Here is a 19,493-nt window from a genome sequence, read left to right on the forward strand (position 1 = left end):
CACATTTACATGTTGAAGTGGAGCCAAGGGTTCACCTGATTTAACCCTGTTAGCTGTTACTACTACTGCTGTACTACACACACCTTCTTCTGCCATGCAGGTCTGGAGCAGCAGCTGGCAGTAACCCACACTCAGGCTGCACTAACATTAGGTTTATCTGGTGCTTTCTAATGAGTCCCGTTTGCCTCTCTCTCAGCCTGCAACTGTAATGGGAAAAGCTCAGAGTGTTACTTCGATGCAGAGCTGTACCGGGCCACGGGTCACGGGGGTCACTGCAGGAACTGTGCCGACAACACCGACGGCCCCAACTGTGAGCGCTGCCTCGACTACTACTACAGGGAGCAGAGCGGCCGCTGCCTGCCCTGCGGCTGCAACACCATCGGTGAGTGACGGCTCAGACTGACCTCAGAGCGGGGAAACGCGCTTCAGCTTCTGTTTCACTCAGTTAAATGGTTTGTAAATGGGAGGTGCCATCACAATCATGTAAACGATTATCAAAGTAGGTGCCAGACTGGTCCTGCTCTACCATCACTCACTCACTCACACACACACACACACACACACACACACACACGAGCCAAGAAAGTTGCTCACTCACTCACACACACACACACACACACACACACACACGAGCCAGGAAAGTTGGTGTGTGTGTTTCTGGGCTTGGATCAGGATCAGTGTGAGTCCTGTTGTAAGTCAGAAATCAGCCAACGAACAGACAATGTGGAAAATTATTTCTGTGGTGCGTTTTATAACCAGTTTTTATTGTTTGGGATTAAAGTTATAAACAAGTCACACACTCTGACCTGTACGGAGAGACAGTGTCTTCAAAGGTGTTCGTTTTTGAGATATTCAAGCTAATTTGCGCTGCTGTTTTAAATTTCTGTTTTGCTGGATGGATTTTGTTGATTTCAGCCCCGTCCTCTTTGCCGTTCATCGCTGCATGTGCGCCTGACAGGCAGTCAGGGAACACAGGTGCACACACACTGTGCTTGTTTTTCTTCAGTATCACTGAGTAAATGCCCATGATAACCATCGGTTTTCCTGCCATGGTGTACCATCTACCGCTACAACCCTAACTCTCACTGGCTTCTGAATATAAAACTAGTTCAGTGAAGCAGCTTTTTGTTCCAGGCGGATCCTTTGTCACTTTGGTCCACCTGGTATCGAACAATTTGTGCTTTTCATCCACACCTATTTCCAGCAGCAGCGTGTGCACGGTGAACCGCGCTGCCTCTGTGGTGTCTGACCAGCCTCCCGTAGCCTGTTTTCTATGTGAGGGGACTGAAGGTTTTCAAACAAGTCTGAACTGGGCAGGTTGAGTTTGTTTAAGGAAACCGTGTCTGAGAGTAGAGAAGGAAGAAATGTTCAAGCAGAGTTTCCTCCTCTTGTTTTCTTACAAGAACACCTGAAAAGTCAGTGTCTCTCAGGAGCTGACTCATAGAAACGGGATGTTTCTCACAGACACGTGAACACACAGAAGTCTTTGCTCATGTTTCCATCAGCTCTGACAAATAGATGGACCTGACTGAACCTGAGCTGTTTTCATAGGCAGGGTGTGAGTCTTTGCTCACATTTCCATCAGCTCAACTGAACTCAGCTGAACCTGAGCTGTTTTCATAGGCAGGGAACAAACAGCGGCAACATAACAAAATCACTTCCTGTGCCCATAGTGCACCCAGAACTGAGACACAAATACACTGACATGGACGAGTAGAGCTCTTTGTGGCTGAAAACACACAGCAGAATGGAAGCGTCCGCGAATTGTTGACACGTGTGAAATCTCAGGAAAGGACTCATGGTTCTGGTGGAGTCCGAACGAACGCAGCAGGTCAACGTGAACCAGCTGCCACACTTGGTCTCCAGTGACACTCTTATGCCAGTAATGGTTTGTTAATGGGAGCTGATCGGTAGCAGGTTAATGTGCTGACAGTTGGTGTGTCTTCTCAGGCTCGGAGTCTCCTCAGTGCAACAACAGAGGGGTGTGTGCGTGTAAACCAGGAGTGACTGGGGAGAAGTGCGACCGCTGCCAGCCGGGGTACCACAGTCTGACCGAGGCCGGCTGCAGGTACACACCCAACACACACACCTGCAGCTCAGCACTGAGCCCAGTGGGGCTGCGGTTCATGACTCCAGACGCACCCTGACCCTCATGTTTTCACAGTTTGGGCAGAAATTCACCACTTGCTTCTTTTCACATGTCAATATTTGTGTTCATTGTGTTTAGGATCTGGTGTGAAGGTAAGGCTGGTAGTTTCCTGTTTATCTTGCTGTCAACAAATCCCAGCACTGGCCGTCTGCGTGTGTGTGTCACTGTGTGCGATCTTTTCTCCATCTGGAGCCTCGACCTCCAACATTGTCTGCAAACCATTAAAACACACCAGTGAGCCACACCGCTGCACTGGGTTCCCTCACTCTGAAATATGGAGGCACTCTGGTTTATCAGTGATGTGTCTGTTTCTTGTCCGTCCAACGCCCTGGGCCTCAGGGGAGCTGAGATGTCCTGGTGTTGGCGACACATCAGACTGCACCATCTGCCCCAGACTGTCCCGTACGTTGTTCTCTGAATCCATCTCACTGACCAGACTCGGTGCCAGACTTCAGTCTGAGAACGTCGAGATGCAGCACAACAAACTAGTGGAGCAGTGTAAATGGACTCGTGTTTCTGAGCATGCTCTGTGACCTCCGCCCTGCAGGAACTACTCTTCAGAGTTGATGCAAATGTTGCTCTAGCTTGTGGACAGTGGAGCTCTGTGGCACAGATAAACCAGAGGGCCTGTAGCAGGACACATTCACTGCTGGTTTGAGTGGCTTCATGGGATTTGTTGACAGTATGACAAGAATAGAACATTCCTGTAAAGATGGACACAGGTTCACCTATGGCCCTGTTTGGGGGATCATGTGTGTGCTCTGTAATAATGTTTTGGTTCAGGCAGGATCTCTGTTTATCCTCCCAGCACACAAGTGAAGAGAGAGTGAAAACTTAACTTTATCCTGCCTGGGATCAGAGCTGTCGGCAGCGTAATGTCCTTCATGTCTGGAGATGTGAAGAAGAAAAATGCTGCACAGTTAATGTCAGCAAAAACTGCCTGTACATTTATTTAATAATATTTATGATTTTGGCAAAATCTTATGTAGTGAGTCCAGGTCCTGGCCTGTAGCACTGGTGTAAACAGTGAATGTAACCAATTGTCCTTTTAACCCTGACTGCTCACTGAGCGCCCTCTGCTGGTAGTCTCTCTCTCTCTGTCCGCCCAGCACGCTCTCACCTGCTCTCTCAATTTAATTAAACTTGTGATATAAATATAACCCCCCACCCCCTCCTTTCTGCCAGGCCGTGTTCATGCTCGCCCTCCGGCAGCACTCAGGAGTGTGACGTCCACACAGGACAGTGTCGCTGTAAAGACAACGTAGAGGGCTTCAGCTGCGACAGGTGACACACACTGCACATCTGAACTACACCTGGGTGTTACTGAGAGACACAACAGAGTCCTCTAAGTTTGGACTCGCCTGCAGGTTTAACTGGCAGACCACTGACACCACAGTGTTCACTAGAAATACTTTAGTCTAAAATATCTGAGATCTGCTGATTAGCTGTACTGTACCATTGCACGTTTTTTTGCTCGTGCATGTTTTTCCTTTGTGGTCAGAAGGTTGGGACAAGTTAGGAACATGGCAGCCGCACAGGAAGTCAAGGAAGGAAGGAAATGTAGATGGACAAAGTAAAGATGTGGAAGAATAAAAGGAGCAGTAAGCAATGGAGGGCAAGAAGCACAAGTGACAGAAAATAATAGCAAAAACAACTGATGCAGCATTTAAGTTCATGAAGATGGTTTGAGAAAGTGATGCACAGTCACAGCATGAGCCTGACCTCTGTGGTGAAGTGGGACATGCAGCAGATTTCCTGTCTCATCTGGAGACGTAAACATCAGCAGCACAGCTGAGCTCAGAGTGATGGAGGTGTTTGTTCTAACATCTTCTGTTTGTCTGTCAGGTGTAAACTGGGTTTCTTCAACTTGGACCCCAACAACCCTCAGGGCTGCACCCCCTGCTTCTGCTTCCAGCACTCGTCTGTGTGCGACAGTGCTGAAGGCTTCAGCGTCCACACCATCAGCTCGTCCTTCCACAGAGGTAACACAACCTGCAGGCAAAATGCTGGGGGAAGTAACCCACTGGTGAGATCAGTTAAAATGAACCACAGCAGTGTGTGTTTGTTTACAGCTGTGTTTTGTGTGTGTCAGATGACGAGCAGTGGAGCGCACAGCAGCGTGATGGATCCAGAGTCCCGGTCCAGTGGTCTCCCAGCAAACAGGAAATCTCACTCATCTCAGACGACTACTTCCCCATGTACTTCATAGCCCCAGGTATACACACACACACACACACACACACACACACACACACACACACACACACCACTTCAACTCTCCTGTCTCATACGGTTTCTGTGTCACAGCCAAGTTTCTGGGCAACCGGCTGCTGAGTTATGGACAGAACCTGAGTTTGAGCTTCCGCGTGGAGCGGCGCGACACCCGCCTGTCGGCAGAGGATCTCGTTCTAGAGGGCGCCAATCTGAGGGTGGCCGTCCCCCTGATTGCCCAGGGCAATGCCTACCCCAACGAGGAGAAGCAGACATACGTGTTCAGGTGAGACGCCAGAGGCAGGTAGACTCGGTTTGATTCACCTGGTTTGGTTTTGATCCGTCGCTCACACCTGTCCAAGTGTTCACATGTCAGAGACCTGTGAACATCTGGTTTCAGCAGTTGAATCTGGGTTTAGTTGGACTCTACTAATAATTGTTATTCTGGTTTCAATGCGATAGAGTTTTATTTTACATCTGAATTGACAGACGAGACTTTTTCTATGTAAGACTGAATTCCAGTCTGTTAATCTGGTTTAAATTGGGTTTCTTGACATCAAGTTAATGGTAATGATCTGCTAATGATCTGTTAATATGGATTCATTTAAGCTGGTTTTATTTATCATAGTCTGCACATCTGGATTTAAATCTGCTCAATCTGGTCAACTGGACTTTATAAAACAGATCTTCTCAGTGAGGAGGGTCCAAATCCGGTTTTAAATTCAGATTATAATCTGTTAATATGTGTTGTTGCTGATTGTGTGTTTGCTCTGGTTCTGGTTCAGGCTCCATGACAGCACCGACTACCCCTGGAGGCCGACCATCAGCCACTCCGACTTCCAGAAACTTCTCCACAACCTGACGTCCATCAAGATCCGCGGCACCTACAGCGAGAAGAGTACGCTGCGTGACACAGACACACACGCAGACACCAACACTTGTGGCTGGGGTCAGCATTAGTTGCTAATGAATCCATCTCTCCAGGTGCTGGTTACCTTGACGACGTCTCCTTGGTGACGGCGAGGCGGGGCCCGGGTGTGCCGGCCCGCTGGGTGGAGCAGTGCACCTGTCCTCAGGGTTACCACGGTCAGCACTGTGAGCAGTGCACTCTGGGATACCGCCGCGCCCAACCAGCACTCGGGGCCTTCAGCGCCTGTGAGCCCTGCAACTGTAACGGACACAGCGAAGCCTGCAACCCCGTCACAGGTCAGCGCTGACTGGTTTTACTGGTTTACATATGTTTTAGTGCACATGTGTCAAAGTCAAGGCCCGCGGGCCACATCCTGCCCAGCGTACAATTACATCTGGCCCGCGAGATCATTTTATATCTTTTTTTTTTTTTTTTTTTTTAAATGGCAATAACACACAAACTACAAATCCCTTAATGCAGTGCAACAGCTGCCTTACCGAACTATAGGCTACCTGCGATCGTTGCTGCGTCAATTACGTCAGATCAATCAAGCATCTGTTGATGTATACAACCCTAATTTCAAGTCAAATCTAGTCCCTAACATTGGCCAAGAGAAAAGTTGATTCTGAAAACAGAGCCTTTCAAACCGGTGGGAGGCTGAGTATATGTTTACTGACATTGCTGGTAAACCCGTGTGTCTTATTTGTGGAGCTAATGTGGCTGTAATTAAGGAATATAACCTAAGACGGCACTACGAGACAAAACATCAGGACAAGCTGAAAAACATGAATGCAGAGCAGAAGCTACGGAAGGTAGAGGAATCTGACATCACAGCAGACGTTTTCACCAAAGCGAAATCACAGTGAAGCTGCTGTGAAAGCAAGTTTTATTGTCTGTCTGTCTGGTGCTGACTGCCTGTTTGCCATCTCTGTCCACCCAGGAGCCTGCGACTGTCAGCACAACACAGCTGGTTTGAGCTGTGAGCGCTGCGAAGACGGTTTCTATGGCGACGCCACACAGGGGACTTCAGGGGACTGTAAGCCGTGTCCATGTCCGGCCGGAGCCACCTGCGCTGTCGTCCCCAAGACCAGAGAGGTGGTGTGCACCAACTGTCCCACTGGAACCACAGGTACTCGCACCTGGTCACACAGCTCCAGCGTCATGTGACCGTGAACACTTTTCTACATCCAGGTTTTTCTCTTCTCTACAGTTGCTTAGTGTGGGTTTTTGGTCCAGCAGGATAAAAGACTGCCCTGAAAATAATTACAACAGTAACAGAGAACTTGTTAAAAAGGAAGGCAAAAGGGACGGAAAGGTCTGACAGAAAGGTTAGAGGGTGCAACTGGTGGTTTTGTCTGTCTGTGTCAGTCCCCACAAACCCCGTCAAGAGACCAGTACACCACCGTAATGTGTGTGAGTCCAGACCCTGGTCCAGCTTGTTGCTCTGTGCCGTAGACCTCCTCTGTTGTCCACCAGCTATTAAACCCCCCCAGTGAGCCACACCGCTGCACTACTCCTCTAGCTCCTCACGCTGTTGGAGCTCAATAAAATGTGGGAATGTTTCCAGTATAAATTTCACTTCCAGTTTATCTGATCAAAACTGTTTTCTATCAAACCAAATCTTTTGAATTTTACCACAACCTCAAAACACATGGAAGAAACATGGCAACACAAACACAGTGACCTGAGTTTCCCCCTGAAAGCTGGGATTTTATTTTTAGTGACTGATCAAGTCCAGCTGTGTGAAACAGCTGACCTGTACACCCTCCTTACAACAGTGCTTCCTGTGTGCAGGTAAGCGCTGCGAGCTCTGTGACGACGGCTTCTTTGGGGACCCTCTGGGTCAGAGCGGTCCGGTACGAGCCTGCCGCGCCTGCAAGTGCAGTGACAACATCGACCCCAATGCTGTTGGCAACTGCAACCGCGAGACTGGAGAGTGCCTCAAGTGCATCTACAACACCGCCGGCTTCTTCTGTGACCGCTGCAAGGAGGGTTTCTACGGCAATGCCCTGGCCGCCAACCCCGCTGACAAGTGCAAACGTAAGTCCTGGGTATTGGTAACGAGCCTGGATTCGAGGCTGACACCTCCGAATTTAAAGCTGGAGAATACTGAGAACTGAACACCAACTGTCAGCAGCTTCAATCAGCAATGACACAGGAACATGCAGCTGTTAAAGAATCAGTTTTTACTTGACTCGGGTTCATTTCTACACTCATTACCTGGCTGCTGTAGCTCCTCAGTTATTACTCAGCTCATCGCAGTTGTCTGTGCTGAGGGAGATAGAAAATACAGGTGACACTGGACGTTGAAATATATAAATAATGTAGGAAATATTGATTAATTAAAAAATAATACGAATCCAGTCAAAATGTCTGAGGAACACAGTTTTTTTTTCCTGTTGATCAATCAGATTTTTTTTTTTTTTAAATTAACCAAATGATAGATTGGTAACACGGTCATCACACGGTGTGTAGTGTGAGATCCACTTTTATTCAATGTGTATCAGAGTAAAGTCCCAACAGTAAAAAAAAAAAAAAAAAAAACAGAGGTGTGGTGGCAGCAGAAGTGATGTGGAAATTGCAGCTCATATCTCCAGGTGTGCCAGCTGATTGCTCAGGTGCAAGATGAGGATGTCATAGGTCTGCACAGCAGGTGAGAGTCACAACCAACCAACAAACAACACGAACCAAACAGCTTCAGTTCAAAGAAGGCCTCTGTCCGCCAAGAGCAGAGGCCTGTGTTAGTAGTCGTGTGTCCGAGCTCGGACTGGGATCAGCTGCTGCAGTGTTACTGTAGGTGATTGACTTCCAGCTGTTTGGTGTTGGACGGCTGGGGTTCTACCGGCCTGCTCGCCACTTCATCAGCATGTTGTTCCAGCCTAACGTGCATCAGGTTAGCCCCAGAGGTGTCTGACTCTGGCCCATGTCTGTCATCCTCAGCCTGCTCCTGCTCTCCGTTCGGTACCGTGGGCCGGCAGACCAGCTGCTCCCAGGTCACTGGTCAGTGCCAGTGTCTCCCCAATGTCTCGGAGCGAGATTGCAGCGCCTGCCAGCCCGGCTTCTTCAACCTGCAGAGTGGCGACGGCTGCGAACGGTCAGATGGCTTCAGCTTTAATCTTTCACAGTTGCAGCAGGTTTAACTATGCTTCTCAGGGACCAGTCTGCCAAGACTAAGGCTGCAAAGTTCAAGCATTTACGTCCACGCTCAGTCCAGATTTGTCTGAGTTGCGGAGTTGCATTTTAAATGTCTCTCTCGCCCGTTTCCACAGATGTAACTGCAATCCCATTGGCTCCACCAACGGTCAGTGTGACATCACTACAGGTCAGTGCGAGTGTCAGCCCGGCATCACCGGCCGGCACTGTGAACGCTGCGAGGTCAACTTCTTCGGCTTCAGCTCATCCGGCTGCAAACGTAAGCCTCGTCGCACCGCTGACAGTCACACTGAGTCTTTTTTACTCCTGTGGTGTGTGTGGGGTTGTTTTGGAGAAGCTGCGGATAGATGAGTGACTAGTACAGATGTCAGCCAGGATCAGTGCCGTCTCTTCACACCACTTTCTTGTCTGTGCGACTCTAGCCTGTGACTGCGACCCTGAGGGCTCGCAGTCGGGTCAGTGTAAGGAGGACGGTCGCTGCGAGTGTCGGCCTGGCTTCGTCGGAGCTCGCTGCGACATGTGTGAGGAGAACTACTTCTACAACCGCTCGGCACCGGGCTGCCAGCAGTGTCCATCCTGCTACAGCCTGGTCAGGGACAAGGTGAGGATGGCTGAGTACATTTGTGGTGAACACAGGGTGTAACGTGCACTGCTGGTTCTCACGTGATGTGTGTGCGTTTCTGCAGGTGAACCAGCAGAGGCAGAAGCTCCATGACCTGCAGACTCTGGTCGATAACCTGGGCTCGGGTCAGGAGACCGTCAGTGATAAGGCCTTCGAGGATCGACTGAAGGAGGCCGAGAGAGTCATCATGGAGCTGCTGGAGGAGGCTAAGGCCAGCAAAGGTACCCAGCACACTGTTAGAGTAAAAAGTGCAATATGCGCCACCGAGATGCTAAAATGGAAATATTCAGGTCACGTACAAGTGCCTTGAATTTGCTCTTGAGTAATTTCTCTTGGTTTCATTCCACCGGTGTTGATTCCAGACCAGATGTGTAGTGTTTATGAAGCCTGAGGCCGGTCTGTTTGTTGAAGAGCTTGTAATCGGAAGACAAACATTGTTGTGACACTGGTTAATGTGACCTTTTGACCCTGCAGACATCGACAGAGGCCTTCTGGACCGTCTCAACAACATCAACAGCAGTCTGACCACACAGTGGAACCGCCTGCAGAACATCCGCACCATGGTGGACGACACCGGCGCCCAGGCCGACCGCGCCCGCCACCGGGTCCAAGATGCCGAGAACTTGATCGAGCGAGCCCGACAGGAGCTGGACAAGGCCAAAGATGCCATCGGCAAAGTGGTGAGTGGGGCCTTGTGGTTAGAGTCACCGCTCTGGTCTGTTGGTCACATGCAGAATCTCTTCGAGTGTTTGGGCTTTTTCTCCACAACAACGTATTTACTGGACTAAAGCACGGCTGCATTTTGTTCACTGGACTCTCATGGTAGCTCTTGGACATGTGTCCTCTCTGTGTAAAGAGCAGCTCCTCTGTTGTGTTTTTACCTGCTACCACATGACAACCAGCCGTTGCAGTGATAGGAGGATCCTGCAATGCTTCACACACACACAGGATCTTAGGGATTTGTTGTGTGAAGATGAAGTCCGGTACAGACCGAAAGGCCGCGGTGTCCCACGGCTGGATGGTATATTAACAGAGCTGATGTTGGTGTCTTGTGCAGGACATCAAGCCCCCAAGTGGTACTGGAGAGCCCAACAACATGACGCTGCTGGCTGAGGAGGCTCGCATCCTGGCTGAGAAGTAAGTGCAGCACTAGCATGCATCACGAACAAAAGCACTTCCTGTTGGTGCTACACAGTGCTGCAGTTTAAAACTCGCGTACCAATGTGTGTTGAACTCTTTTTCCACTGCTGTGGGATTAGAAACAACACATGAAGCCAAAGATTCCAAGGCTCTAATATTTGAGGTTCAGGAAATCCTCAGCTCAAGCAAGAAAACCACCTCAGTTCACTTTGAAGCTTGGTTTTAATGTTTCATCTGCAGCAGTTTTTACAGCCTGAGATACGAACACCTCTTCCCCTGAGAGGCCATTCACATCTTCAGCATTTATCATCCACACAAACTCACCAGGAGATCTATTTAGTTTGTTTCTGTTTGTTTTACATGACCTTCATCAGCAGATGGAGTTTGTTGTCCTGAAGTCAGCAAGGTTAAAGTTTTACAGTAGATGAACTTTCAGCCTCAGTCATGTCTTTGTTTGTTGTGGTTTTCCCTGAATTTTAAAAGGTTTTCTTTCCAGACTACACACACAGGCTTGTTGGGGCTGCTCATCGGCCTGTTTCAGTCCTGACTGACACATGTCAAAACCTGACACCAGAGTTCCTGATGGAAATGATTATTTCAGACCAAGTGTCTTCTGTTCAACAGCATTAACAAAAGATTTTATAGAAGAACAAGTGGATATCAATTTAAAAAAAATGTTAAATGTTTTTCATGAAGCCCTGTAACAAACATTTGTCTAACAATGTAACTAGTTGTGATGATCCTGGGATTATTACCTGGCCGACCTGAAAACAGAGCTGAATGACAAAGTGTGATAAGATTCATATTCTAGTGGTTTGTCATCATCTTTCACACGTATTATGTCTTAACTGTGTTCCTCCGGACAGCTTCGATATAATTTCGAGCTGAAACCTGCTGCCAGTGTCGCAGACCAGGTTTGTGGTCAGGCCCCGGACCTTGGCGCTTGGACTGGACCAACCTCGCTGATCAGATACTTCCTGATTTAAATCAACTGTATTTTATTCAGGCTGAGTTCTTGTGCGGTTGCTCATGTTTAAACATTTAACATGAGAAAACCAAATTCAATAAACTCTGTAGAAAACCACGTTTAAATCTCTGACCTTTGGGGATGACATCACAGTGTCTATACTGAAACTTGACTTTTTCAATGGCACTGGAATTGATGCATTTTGAATTTACCCACTTTCATTTTTCCTTTTATCTGTGATTCTCAGGCACAAGAAGGATGCTGACCAGATTGAGAGGATCGCCAAAGATGCCAATGACACATCAACCAAAGCGTACAACCTGCTGCTGAAGACTCTGGATGGAGAGGGCAAGACGAGCCAGGAGATCGACGAGCTCAACAGGAAGTACGTCGCACTGCAGCCTCCCTAGTTTTGTTCCTCTGTCATCACATTTAAAAACTTCACGGACCAGGTCCAGTATTTCTTTTAACGCCACTCAGGGAATAAACTTGTCCTTCTCCTTCTGTCCATGTATGTGTGATGTCTACTCGGATTGTCCTGCTCAGGTACAATGAAGCGAAGGAGCTGGCCAAGAGTCTAGAGAAACAAGCCAACAAGGTTCAGGCTGAGGCTGAAGACGCCGGAAACAAAGCTCTGAAGCTCTTCGCCAACCTGACCAGCCTCCCGCCGTTGGACACCAAGGCCTTGGAGGTGACTGTTGCAGTCAGAGCACATCCTCTTTCTTTCCCCTCCCTCCTCAGGCTGGAGTGTTGACCGCTGCTTCTGTTTTAGGATGAAGCCAATAAGATCAAGAAGGAGGCGTTGGACCTGGGCAATCTGATTGATAAAACAGAGAAGGAGTACAACGACCTCCGAGACGACCTGAAGACCAAAGAGCAGGAAGTCCGCAAACTGCTGGAGAAAGGCAAAAGTGAGCAGCAGGTGGGTTCGCTGAGGAGCTTCTGAGCCTGTCCTCAGAAAACAGGTCATGGTTACAACTGAGCAGAGAGCTGTCCAGCTGCTGGCAGGTGGACTGGTTCCCCTGTAGCAGAGCCACAGACCCTATATCCCTCTGTGTATTGCTGAACCATTCCTTTAACGCTCAGGGACCAGTTCTCTAGCAAGTCTAGGATACAGGCTAGTAAAGCAGAAATGGCTCATTGGTTTGATGAGAGGTGAAATATTAAGACCCTGAAACACGTCCAGTTGCCAGCTACAGCACTTTTGAATGTACCATGACCTGGATGACTGAGGATCTCTACAGACTTGTCAGAAGGCCTTAGAGTTCTAAGAGTGGACAGGGAGCTCCAATACGTCTGCAGGGGCCGTAATGTGAATGGCTTGAGAAACAACCGCAGAGGTCTGACATAGGGGTGGGAATCTTTGGCAAGCTAACGATTCAATTTAGTGCGATTTTCAATTCAAAAAGGACAAAAAGGGCACTATATTTTAGCTCGTACTCTAGTTGACTGTGTGTTATGCAGCTGATTTCTGTCCTATGAACCAGAGAAGATGTGGTGCCTGGTTCATTCCGACAATGATGGGTTTACAGTAATCCATTCTGGAAGAGATGAATGCATCAGCGACGATTTCTGTGGTTTAAACGGAAATGATCGAGTATCACCTTGGTGACAGCAGTTACACCTGGAGCTGCTGATGCCATTTTTCTGTTTGTGCTTGACAGACTGCAGATCAGCTGTTGGCTCGAGCTGACGCAGCCAAAGCTCTGGCCGAGGAGGCGGCGAAGAAGGGTCAGTCGACCTTCAGGGAGGCCGAGACCATCCTCAGTGACCTCAGAGGTACTCAGGCTGTTTATCTGTATGACTGTTTACTTGTCAGTCTCTTTTACATTAAACAAGTCCTTCACATTGATGTGTAAATTAAGCTGTGAATTCTTTGAAATATATATGAAATCTCAGGATTATTAAGAGGTTCAGGTTTTTGAGTTAACAAAGGTGAAATGTTTCTAAGAAACATTTAGGTGAATGTGTTTTTTATATGTTCAGGCATAAATAAAGGGTTAATCTGAAACTGATTTATTTCCTGATGCAGACTCCTGGACTTTTCTTTTTCATTCATAACCTGTTATTCGCCTGCAGACTTTGACAGGAGGGTCAATGACAACAAGACCGCCGCTGAGGAGGCCATGAAGAAGATCCCCGCCATCAACGCCACCATCATAGCCGCCAACGAGAAGACCAGACAGGCAGAGGCGGCGCTTGGCAGCGCTGCAGCAGACGCCCAAATGGCCAAGAATAAAGCGGAGGAGGCCGAGAGGATCGCCAGCAACGTGCAGAAGGTACATCAGCAACCTGACGAGCTGCTGTCTGCACCTTCATCCTCCTCGCTGTAAATAATTCCTGTGTCCTGTCAGGGCTCCACCAAGACCAAGGAGGATGCAGAGAAGGCCTTCCAGGACACCAGCAAGCTGGACAACGAGGTCAACGACATGATGGATCAGCTGGGTGCGGCTGAACAGGAGCTGGCCAAGAAGAAGGCCGAGGCCGACCAGGACATGATGATGGCTGCAATGGTACGGCCCGGCTCCGTTGAGAACAGCAGACATCGTAACATCAGACCAGTGTCTGAAAACAGTTTCTAAAGGCTGCGTTCTGTCCTGCAGGCATCAGACAGCGCTAAGGAGGCGGAGGACAACGCCCGCAAGGCCAAGAGTGCTGTGAAGACTGTGCTGAACACCATCACCGCCCTGCTAGACCAGCTGGGTATGTACTGAGCAGCATCCCCACGATTTGAGTCACGTTTAGCTCTGTGAGACGAGTGTGTGCAGGATCATGTCATTGGTTTTCAACACCCACTACTTTCTTCTGCTAAACTGGTCAGAATGGAAGAATGTCTTTTACCTGTCCCTGCAGTTTTCCGCATATAAACAGTCCACTTCAGATAGTTTTAGATAACATTCAGCAGCAGTCTCCACAAAACCAACTTGATTCTACCTATGAACTCGGGTTCCCCAGAACTTGTCTGGTCAACAGCAGCTGCCTCCAGGCGTTGCATGCTTCAGCAGACAACATCAGCGTAGAAGCTACAAAAGTAAGATATAAAAAGTGAAGTGATGTTAAAAGTCATGAGTCACTGAGTTCCATTTTGCCTTGAAGTTTTTTGGAAATTCCGCTGCAGGTGTAGCCATTGCGGACAGCAACCAGGCGGTCAGCTGACATTTACATCAGTGACCAGAACATGTTGTCTCAGGAAATAGTTAATCAAAGACGCATTCGTGGCTTTGTCTGATTGGTTCTGATTGATTGTGATGTCAGGCCTGGTCTGTTCTGTCCTTTGTCACCTCTGCAGGAAATATCGATAAGGTGGACCTGAGCAAACTAAATCAGATCGATGAGTCGTTGAAGAGGGCCAAGGACAAGATGGCTGAAGGCGACCTGGACAGGAAGCTGGCGGAGCTGAACGATGTGGCACGGACCCAAGAGGAGATGATCAACGACTATGACCGGCAGATCCACGAGATCCGTGCTGACATCGCCAACCTCAACGACATCAAGAACACGTTACCCGACGGCTGCTTTAACACGCCATCTCTGGAGAGGCCGTAACCCCGCTCTCCTCCTCCGTCCCTCCACCAACACTCCCCCCTTCACATCCAACACTCCGGCAGACATGCCGACCTCTACCAAAACCGTTTTTTAAACTTTGTCTTGTCTTTGTTTTTCTTTTACGAGAGAAGCCGATATTTCAGCCATGTTCACGGTTTTTAACGAAAGAGAAGCAGCTGGTTTTGTTTTATCTTTAGGTTTTATGAGATGCAGTAACATGGTTACGGCAGAATGAACTAAGCGGCGTAGAGAAGCCACGAGGAGATGTGGAAGAACTTCGAAGAAAAACCAGAACCACAAACCCGACGTGACTGCACCCGTCTGTTCCATAGCAGGTTTCGCCGACAGAGAAACCGCCTGGGAGTTTCCTCTCACCACCAGAAACATCCTCTCATGTTATTTTCTGTGTCTCACCAGCCATTACCCATCATGCCTGGGGACACACCAGCTATTTCAGTGTGTTACAGTTTGCAGCTGTGCACCACCACCTGCAGTGTTTTTCTGTGTTTTATTTTTAAACCAACCATGATTTCAGAAACCACACAGTGAAGGAATCCTCTCATTTTTCTCCCAAAGCTACGAGCCTGACACAAATGGCAAAAGAAAAGTATTTTACTTCTCTTTTCTTCGACAGTATTTCACCTCCAACTGGTTGTGTTGTCGAGCAAAGCCACAGCCACTTCGCTGGTGTTTAAAAACGCCCCTGAAGTCCTGGAAAATTTATTTTTAAAATCTTGCATGTATAAGATAACTTGTTCCCAGGTGATCTGCATCATGCCATCATGATTTATGATGGATCCCACAAAACAAGGTTCTTATGTCTTGTCTATTTTGTATCTTTGTTTTTGTGCACAAAATTATAATTTGTGTACAGAAGATACTATTTTGTGCTCTCAGGATCCATATGTTGTGTAGAGAAGTTATAGCCTTGTTAATAGAAGATGTGGAAGGTGGGTTAGGGTTGCAAGACATCATCCTGTCTGCACAAGATATGGATGCTGTACATACAACTGATTGTGTATGTGCAAGATAATTTCTTGACCTTATGAAGATACAGTATTGTTCAAAATAATAGCAGTACAATGTGATTAACCAGAATAATCCAGGTTTTTAGTATATTTTTTATTGCTACATGGCAAACAAGTTACCAGTAGGTGCAGTAGATTCTCAGAAAGCAAACAAGACCCAGCATTCATGATATGCACGCTCTTAAGGCTGTGCAATTGGGCAATTAGTTGAAAGGGGTGTGTTCAAAAAAATAGCAGTGTCTGCCGTTGACTGTACAAACACAAAACTATGTTGTACAAATGTTTTTGTTTCTAGGATTTAGCAATCCTGTGAATCACTAAACTAATATTTAGTTGTATGACCACAGTTTTTTATAACTGCTTCACATCTGTGTGGCATGGAGTCAACCAACTTGTGGCACCTTTCAGCTGTTATTCCACTCCATGATTCTTTAACAACATTCCACAATTCATTTACATTTCTTGGTTTTGCTTCAGAAACAGCATTTTTGATATCACCCCACAAGTTCTCGATTGGATTAAGGTCCGGGGATTGGGCTGGCCACTCCATAACATTAATTTTGTTGGTTTGGAACCAAGACTTTGCTCGTTTACTAGTGTGTTTGGGGTCATTGTCTTGTTGAAACAACCATTTCAAGGGCATGTCCTCTTCAGCATAAGGCAACATGACCTCTTCAAGTATTTTGACATATGCAAACTGATCCATGATCCCTGGTATGCGATAAATAGGCCCAACACCATAGTAGGAGAAACATGCCCATATCATGATGCTTGCACCACCATGCTTCACTGTCTTCACTGTGTACTGTGGCTTGAATTCAGAGTTTGGGGGTCGTCTCACAAACTGTCTGTGGCCCTTGGACCCAAAAAGAACAATTTTACTCTCATCAGTCCACAAAATGTTCCTCCATTTCTCTTTAGGCCAGTTGATGTGTTCTTTGGCAAATTGTAACCTCTTCTGCACGTGCCTTTTTTTTAACAGAGGGACTTTGCGGGGGATTCTTGAAAATAGATTAGCTTCACACAGACGTCTTCTAACTGTCACAGTACTTACAGGTAACTCCAGACTGTCTTTGATCATCCTGGAGCTGATCATTGGCTGGGCCTTTGCCATTCTGGTTATTCTTCGATCCATTTTGATGGTTGTCTTCCGTTTTCTTCCACGTCTCTCTGGTTTTGCTCTCCATTTTAAGGCATTGGAGATCATTTTAGCTGAACAGCCTATAATTTTTTGCACCTCTTTATAGGTTTTCCCCTCTCCAATCAACTTTTTAATCAAAGTACGCTGTTCTTCTGAACAATGTCTTGAACGACCCATTTTCCTCAGGCTTTCAAATGCATGTTCAACAAGTGCTGGCTTCATCCTTAAATAGGGGCCACCTGATTCACACCTGTTATTTCACAAAATTGATGACCTCACTGATTGAAATGTATTTTGAACAATACTGTATAAGAGCTCTGTCTTGGTGGACACTAGTAATAATCTGGTGTATACAAGTATAGTGGATCATAGTGGATATATATAGGATCCAGTGGGAGCAGGAATCTTTCTTGTATGTGCAAGATACAAGAAGGAAACAAGATATTAGATAATGTCAGATGTGTATTTCACGGGCATAGGTCGACTTACTAGCTCATGAGTCTATCAAGATACCAGTGGCATGGGATAAAACATCCATCCATGTTAAGCACAAGTGATCATCCTATGCACGTGAGACACTGTCTTGAGGGCATTAGCTTACGATATGGCAAAACTAACTTGTGTTCTTAGGATATTGTCTCGTTCCCACCAGAACCACCTTAGGTGAACAAAACAAATTGTTTCCACAAGATGCGGATCTTCTGCATGCATGTTACTGTCTGGCACACAACAGAAGCCATGTGGGCACTAAGTCATCTTGTTTCCAGAGATTTTATCTTGCTTTGACGAGATAAAATAACACGCATGGTAACATACATGCACAGGACAAAAATCTCTCTGGACTTCAGGGTGTCTGTAGGTGCTTCTTTCCAGCAGCTCCGACATTTCTCTCTGCGGTCAAACGCCATTTGGTGTGCTGATGTTCTGACACTACAGATGTTTTATTGTTTGTCGTCATCCCAGAGGTTGCTGCTTATCACTGGCGTTTCTACCCATCACACTAACATTTTTCTTCCGGGCTAAATCAACACTATGCAACTTTGTACATTTTGCGTAGCGAGAATTTTATCTGATACACTGGTGCTAATAATTATTTCAAATGTTATATTTTTGTGTGAATGTTTTTTATTATGACATAGTTAGGAAATTATTTGTGTAAATATATGCCTAAATGATTCAGGACTGGCTGATTTTTAAGACGTAAAACTTCAACATGTAAACAGCCACGTTAAGTTCTATCACAATCAACTGAAACCTCCAGGTTAAATCTATATAAATATCTATGATAACGTCTGTGGTATGTTATTATTACAATATGCTTGTGTACATGGCTCAGTGATGCAGTCTTTCATGATGCCAACATTTCATTGTGTTTTACTGATTCTCTGTGTTTGTCACAAGTTAATTCAGCCTAACTGAATGTTTCTGTTTAGTTTATTTGAGCTGTGACCCTGTTGGCAATCAGGACACATTTCAAAACCGGTGTCAGGAGTCATTTTAGCAAATTCATTCACTTGACTCCATGGAGATCAGGAGCTCGGTCACATGTTGCTACAGTAGTTAACTGTTTTAATAAGAGTTTTGCGCAGTAATATAAAATTTAATTGTAATCGGCCCCCACAAGGGCTTCCACAATTTTTTTCACAAAAATGGCCACTTCTTCTCACGTTGATACTGGAGCAGGGTTTCTAACAAAAACAAGCAGGTCCTGAACGCGCAGCCAAAACCGGATGTTAATCTGTAGTAACAGCCAAACACTAGCAGAGTTCTTAGGTTTAGAAAATCAGTCTCCACTGGCAGCTTCTGTAGATCACCATGGACTCAGCTGACAAATTAAAAGTGGCTGGTTGTTTTGTCTGAGCAGTGGAGAGAATCTTGAATGCTCACTTAGTATCACTGGTCTGCCTCCACCTAGCCAGGTGCTCTGCCAGCTGTGCAGCACATACAGGTATGATGTATAAGCAGTATTTTAAGTTATAATGTCCCAGTTATTCCTAGTGTAATCCTGTCGTCTTAGATGCTGTTGCATGTGCTGCACAGCCTGCTCCGTCTTGATGCTGTCATGTTTGCAGCCCTGTGTGGACCTGAGCGACCCTGTTTGTCCCTATGTGCCTGTAAATCCAATTTAACATTTGAATAATAAAACGTTGCTACAGGAATCAGTTTCAGTGTGTGGTGTTCCAGGTGGAAGCAGTTTTGTTGTCTACAGGTAATGGAGCTCTGCGGCGTCGTCTTTCCCTGAAGAATATACTTCGTTTTAGCAGCTCCGTGGTTAATGTTGCTTTCAATAGAAAATCCCTCAATCTGGAGGCAGAGCTTTCAGTGTTCATATATCTGAGGCTTGGAGCGTCTGCTCTGCCACACTGAGGTCTGCACCATCGTCTTAGAACAATGTATTTAATTTAGCTTTTTTAAAGATTTATTTTGGGCCTTTACTCTTAAGTAGTCACAGAGGCAGACAGGAGATAGAGACCTTGTGACACAGCTTCAGTTATGGTGCGCCACGCCATAACTGAAGGCTATTAAAAGTGCAGGTTGTTGGGTCCCTGCAGTGAAAAGGAAACAAAATACGTCAGCAGAGAAGAATACACGTCAGGTCGAATAACCAGTTAGCGCCAGGACTTTA

At 46.8% G+C, this 19,493-nt stretch overlaps 1 protein-coding gene across 1 annotated transcript in view; it reads left to right on the forward strand.

Moving 5' to 3' along the window:
• Positions 1-15,812, forward strand: part of lamc1 (laminin, gamma 1) — a 47,968-nt gene extending 32,156 nt beyond the window's left edge. Inside the window, exons 5-28 of the mRNA XM_020623922.1 lie at positions 197-382; positions 1,951-2,068; positions 3,335-3,433; positions 3,995-4,131; positions 4,242-4,364; positions 4,457-4,646; positions 5,146-5,258; positions 5,345-5,566; positions 6,211-6,399; positions 7,065-7,310; positions 8,211-8,364; positions 8,540-8,682; positions 8,846-9,024; positions 9,110-9,266; positions 9,520-9,725; positions 10,103-10,182; positions 11,400-11,537; positions 11,699-11,843; positions 11,925-12,074; positions 12,817-12,931; positions 13,232-13,431; positions 13,507-13,665; positions 13,756-13,855; positions 14,442-15,812. Coding sequence (XP_020479578.1) covers positions 197-382; positions 1,951-2,068; positions 3,335-3,433; positions 3,995-4,131; positions 4,242-4,364; positions 4,457-4,646; positions 5,146-5,258; positions 5,345-5,566; positions 6,211-6,399; positions 7,065-7,310; positions 8,211-8,364; positions 8,540-8,682; positions 8,846-9,024; positions 9,110-9,266; positions 9,520-9,725; positions 10,103-10,182; positions 11,400-11,537; positions 11,699-11,843; positions 11,925-12,074; positions 12,817-12,931; positions 13,232-13,431; positions 13,507-13,665; positions 13,756-13,855; positions 14,442-14,698 — 3,806 coding nt within the window. The 3' untranslated portion in view covers positions 14,699-15,812. The remainder of the gene's footprint in view (positions 1-196; positions 383-1,950; positions 2,069-3,334; positions 3,434-3,994; positions 4,132-4,241; positions 4,365-4,456; positions 4,647-5,145; positions 5,259-5,344; positions 5,567-6,210; positions 6,400-7,064; positions 7,311-8,210; positions 8,365-8,539; positions 8,683-8,845; positions 9,025-9,109; positions 9,267-9,519; positions 9,726-10,102; positions 10,183-11,399; positions 11,538-11,698; positions 11,844-11,924; positions 12,075-12,816; positions 12,932-13,231; positions 13,432-13,506; positions 13,666-13,755; positions 13,856-14,441) is intronic.
• Positions 15,813-19,493: the final 3,681 nt, after the last annotated feature.

Source organism: Monopterus albus, unplaced genomic scaffold, assembly GCF_001952655.1.
Source record: "Monopterus albus unplaced genomic scaffold, M_albus_1.0 scaffold316.1, whole genome shotgun sequence".
NCBI lineage: Eukaryota > Metazoa > Chordata > Actinopteri > Synbranchiformes > Synbranchidae > Monopterus > Monopterus albus.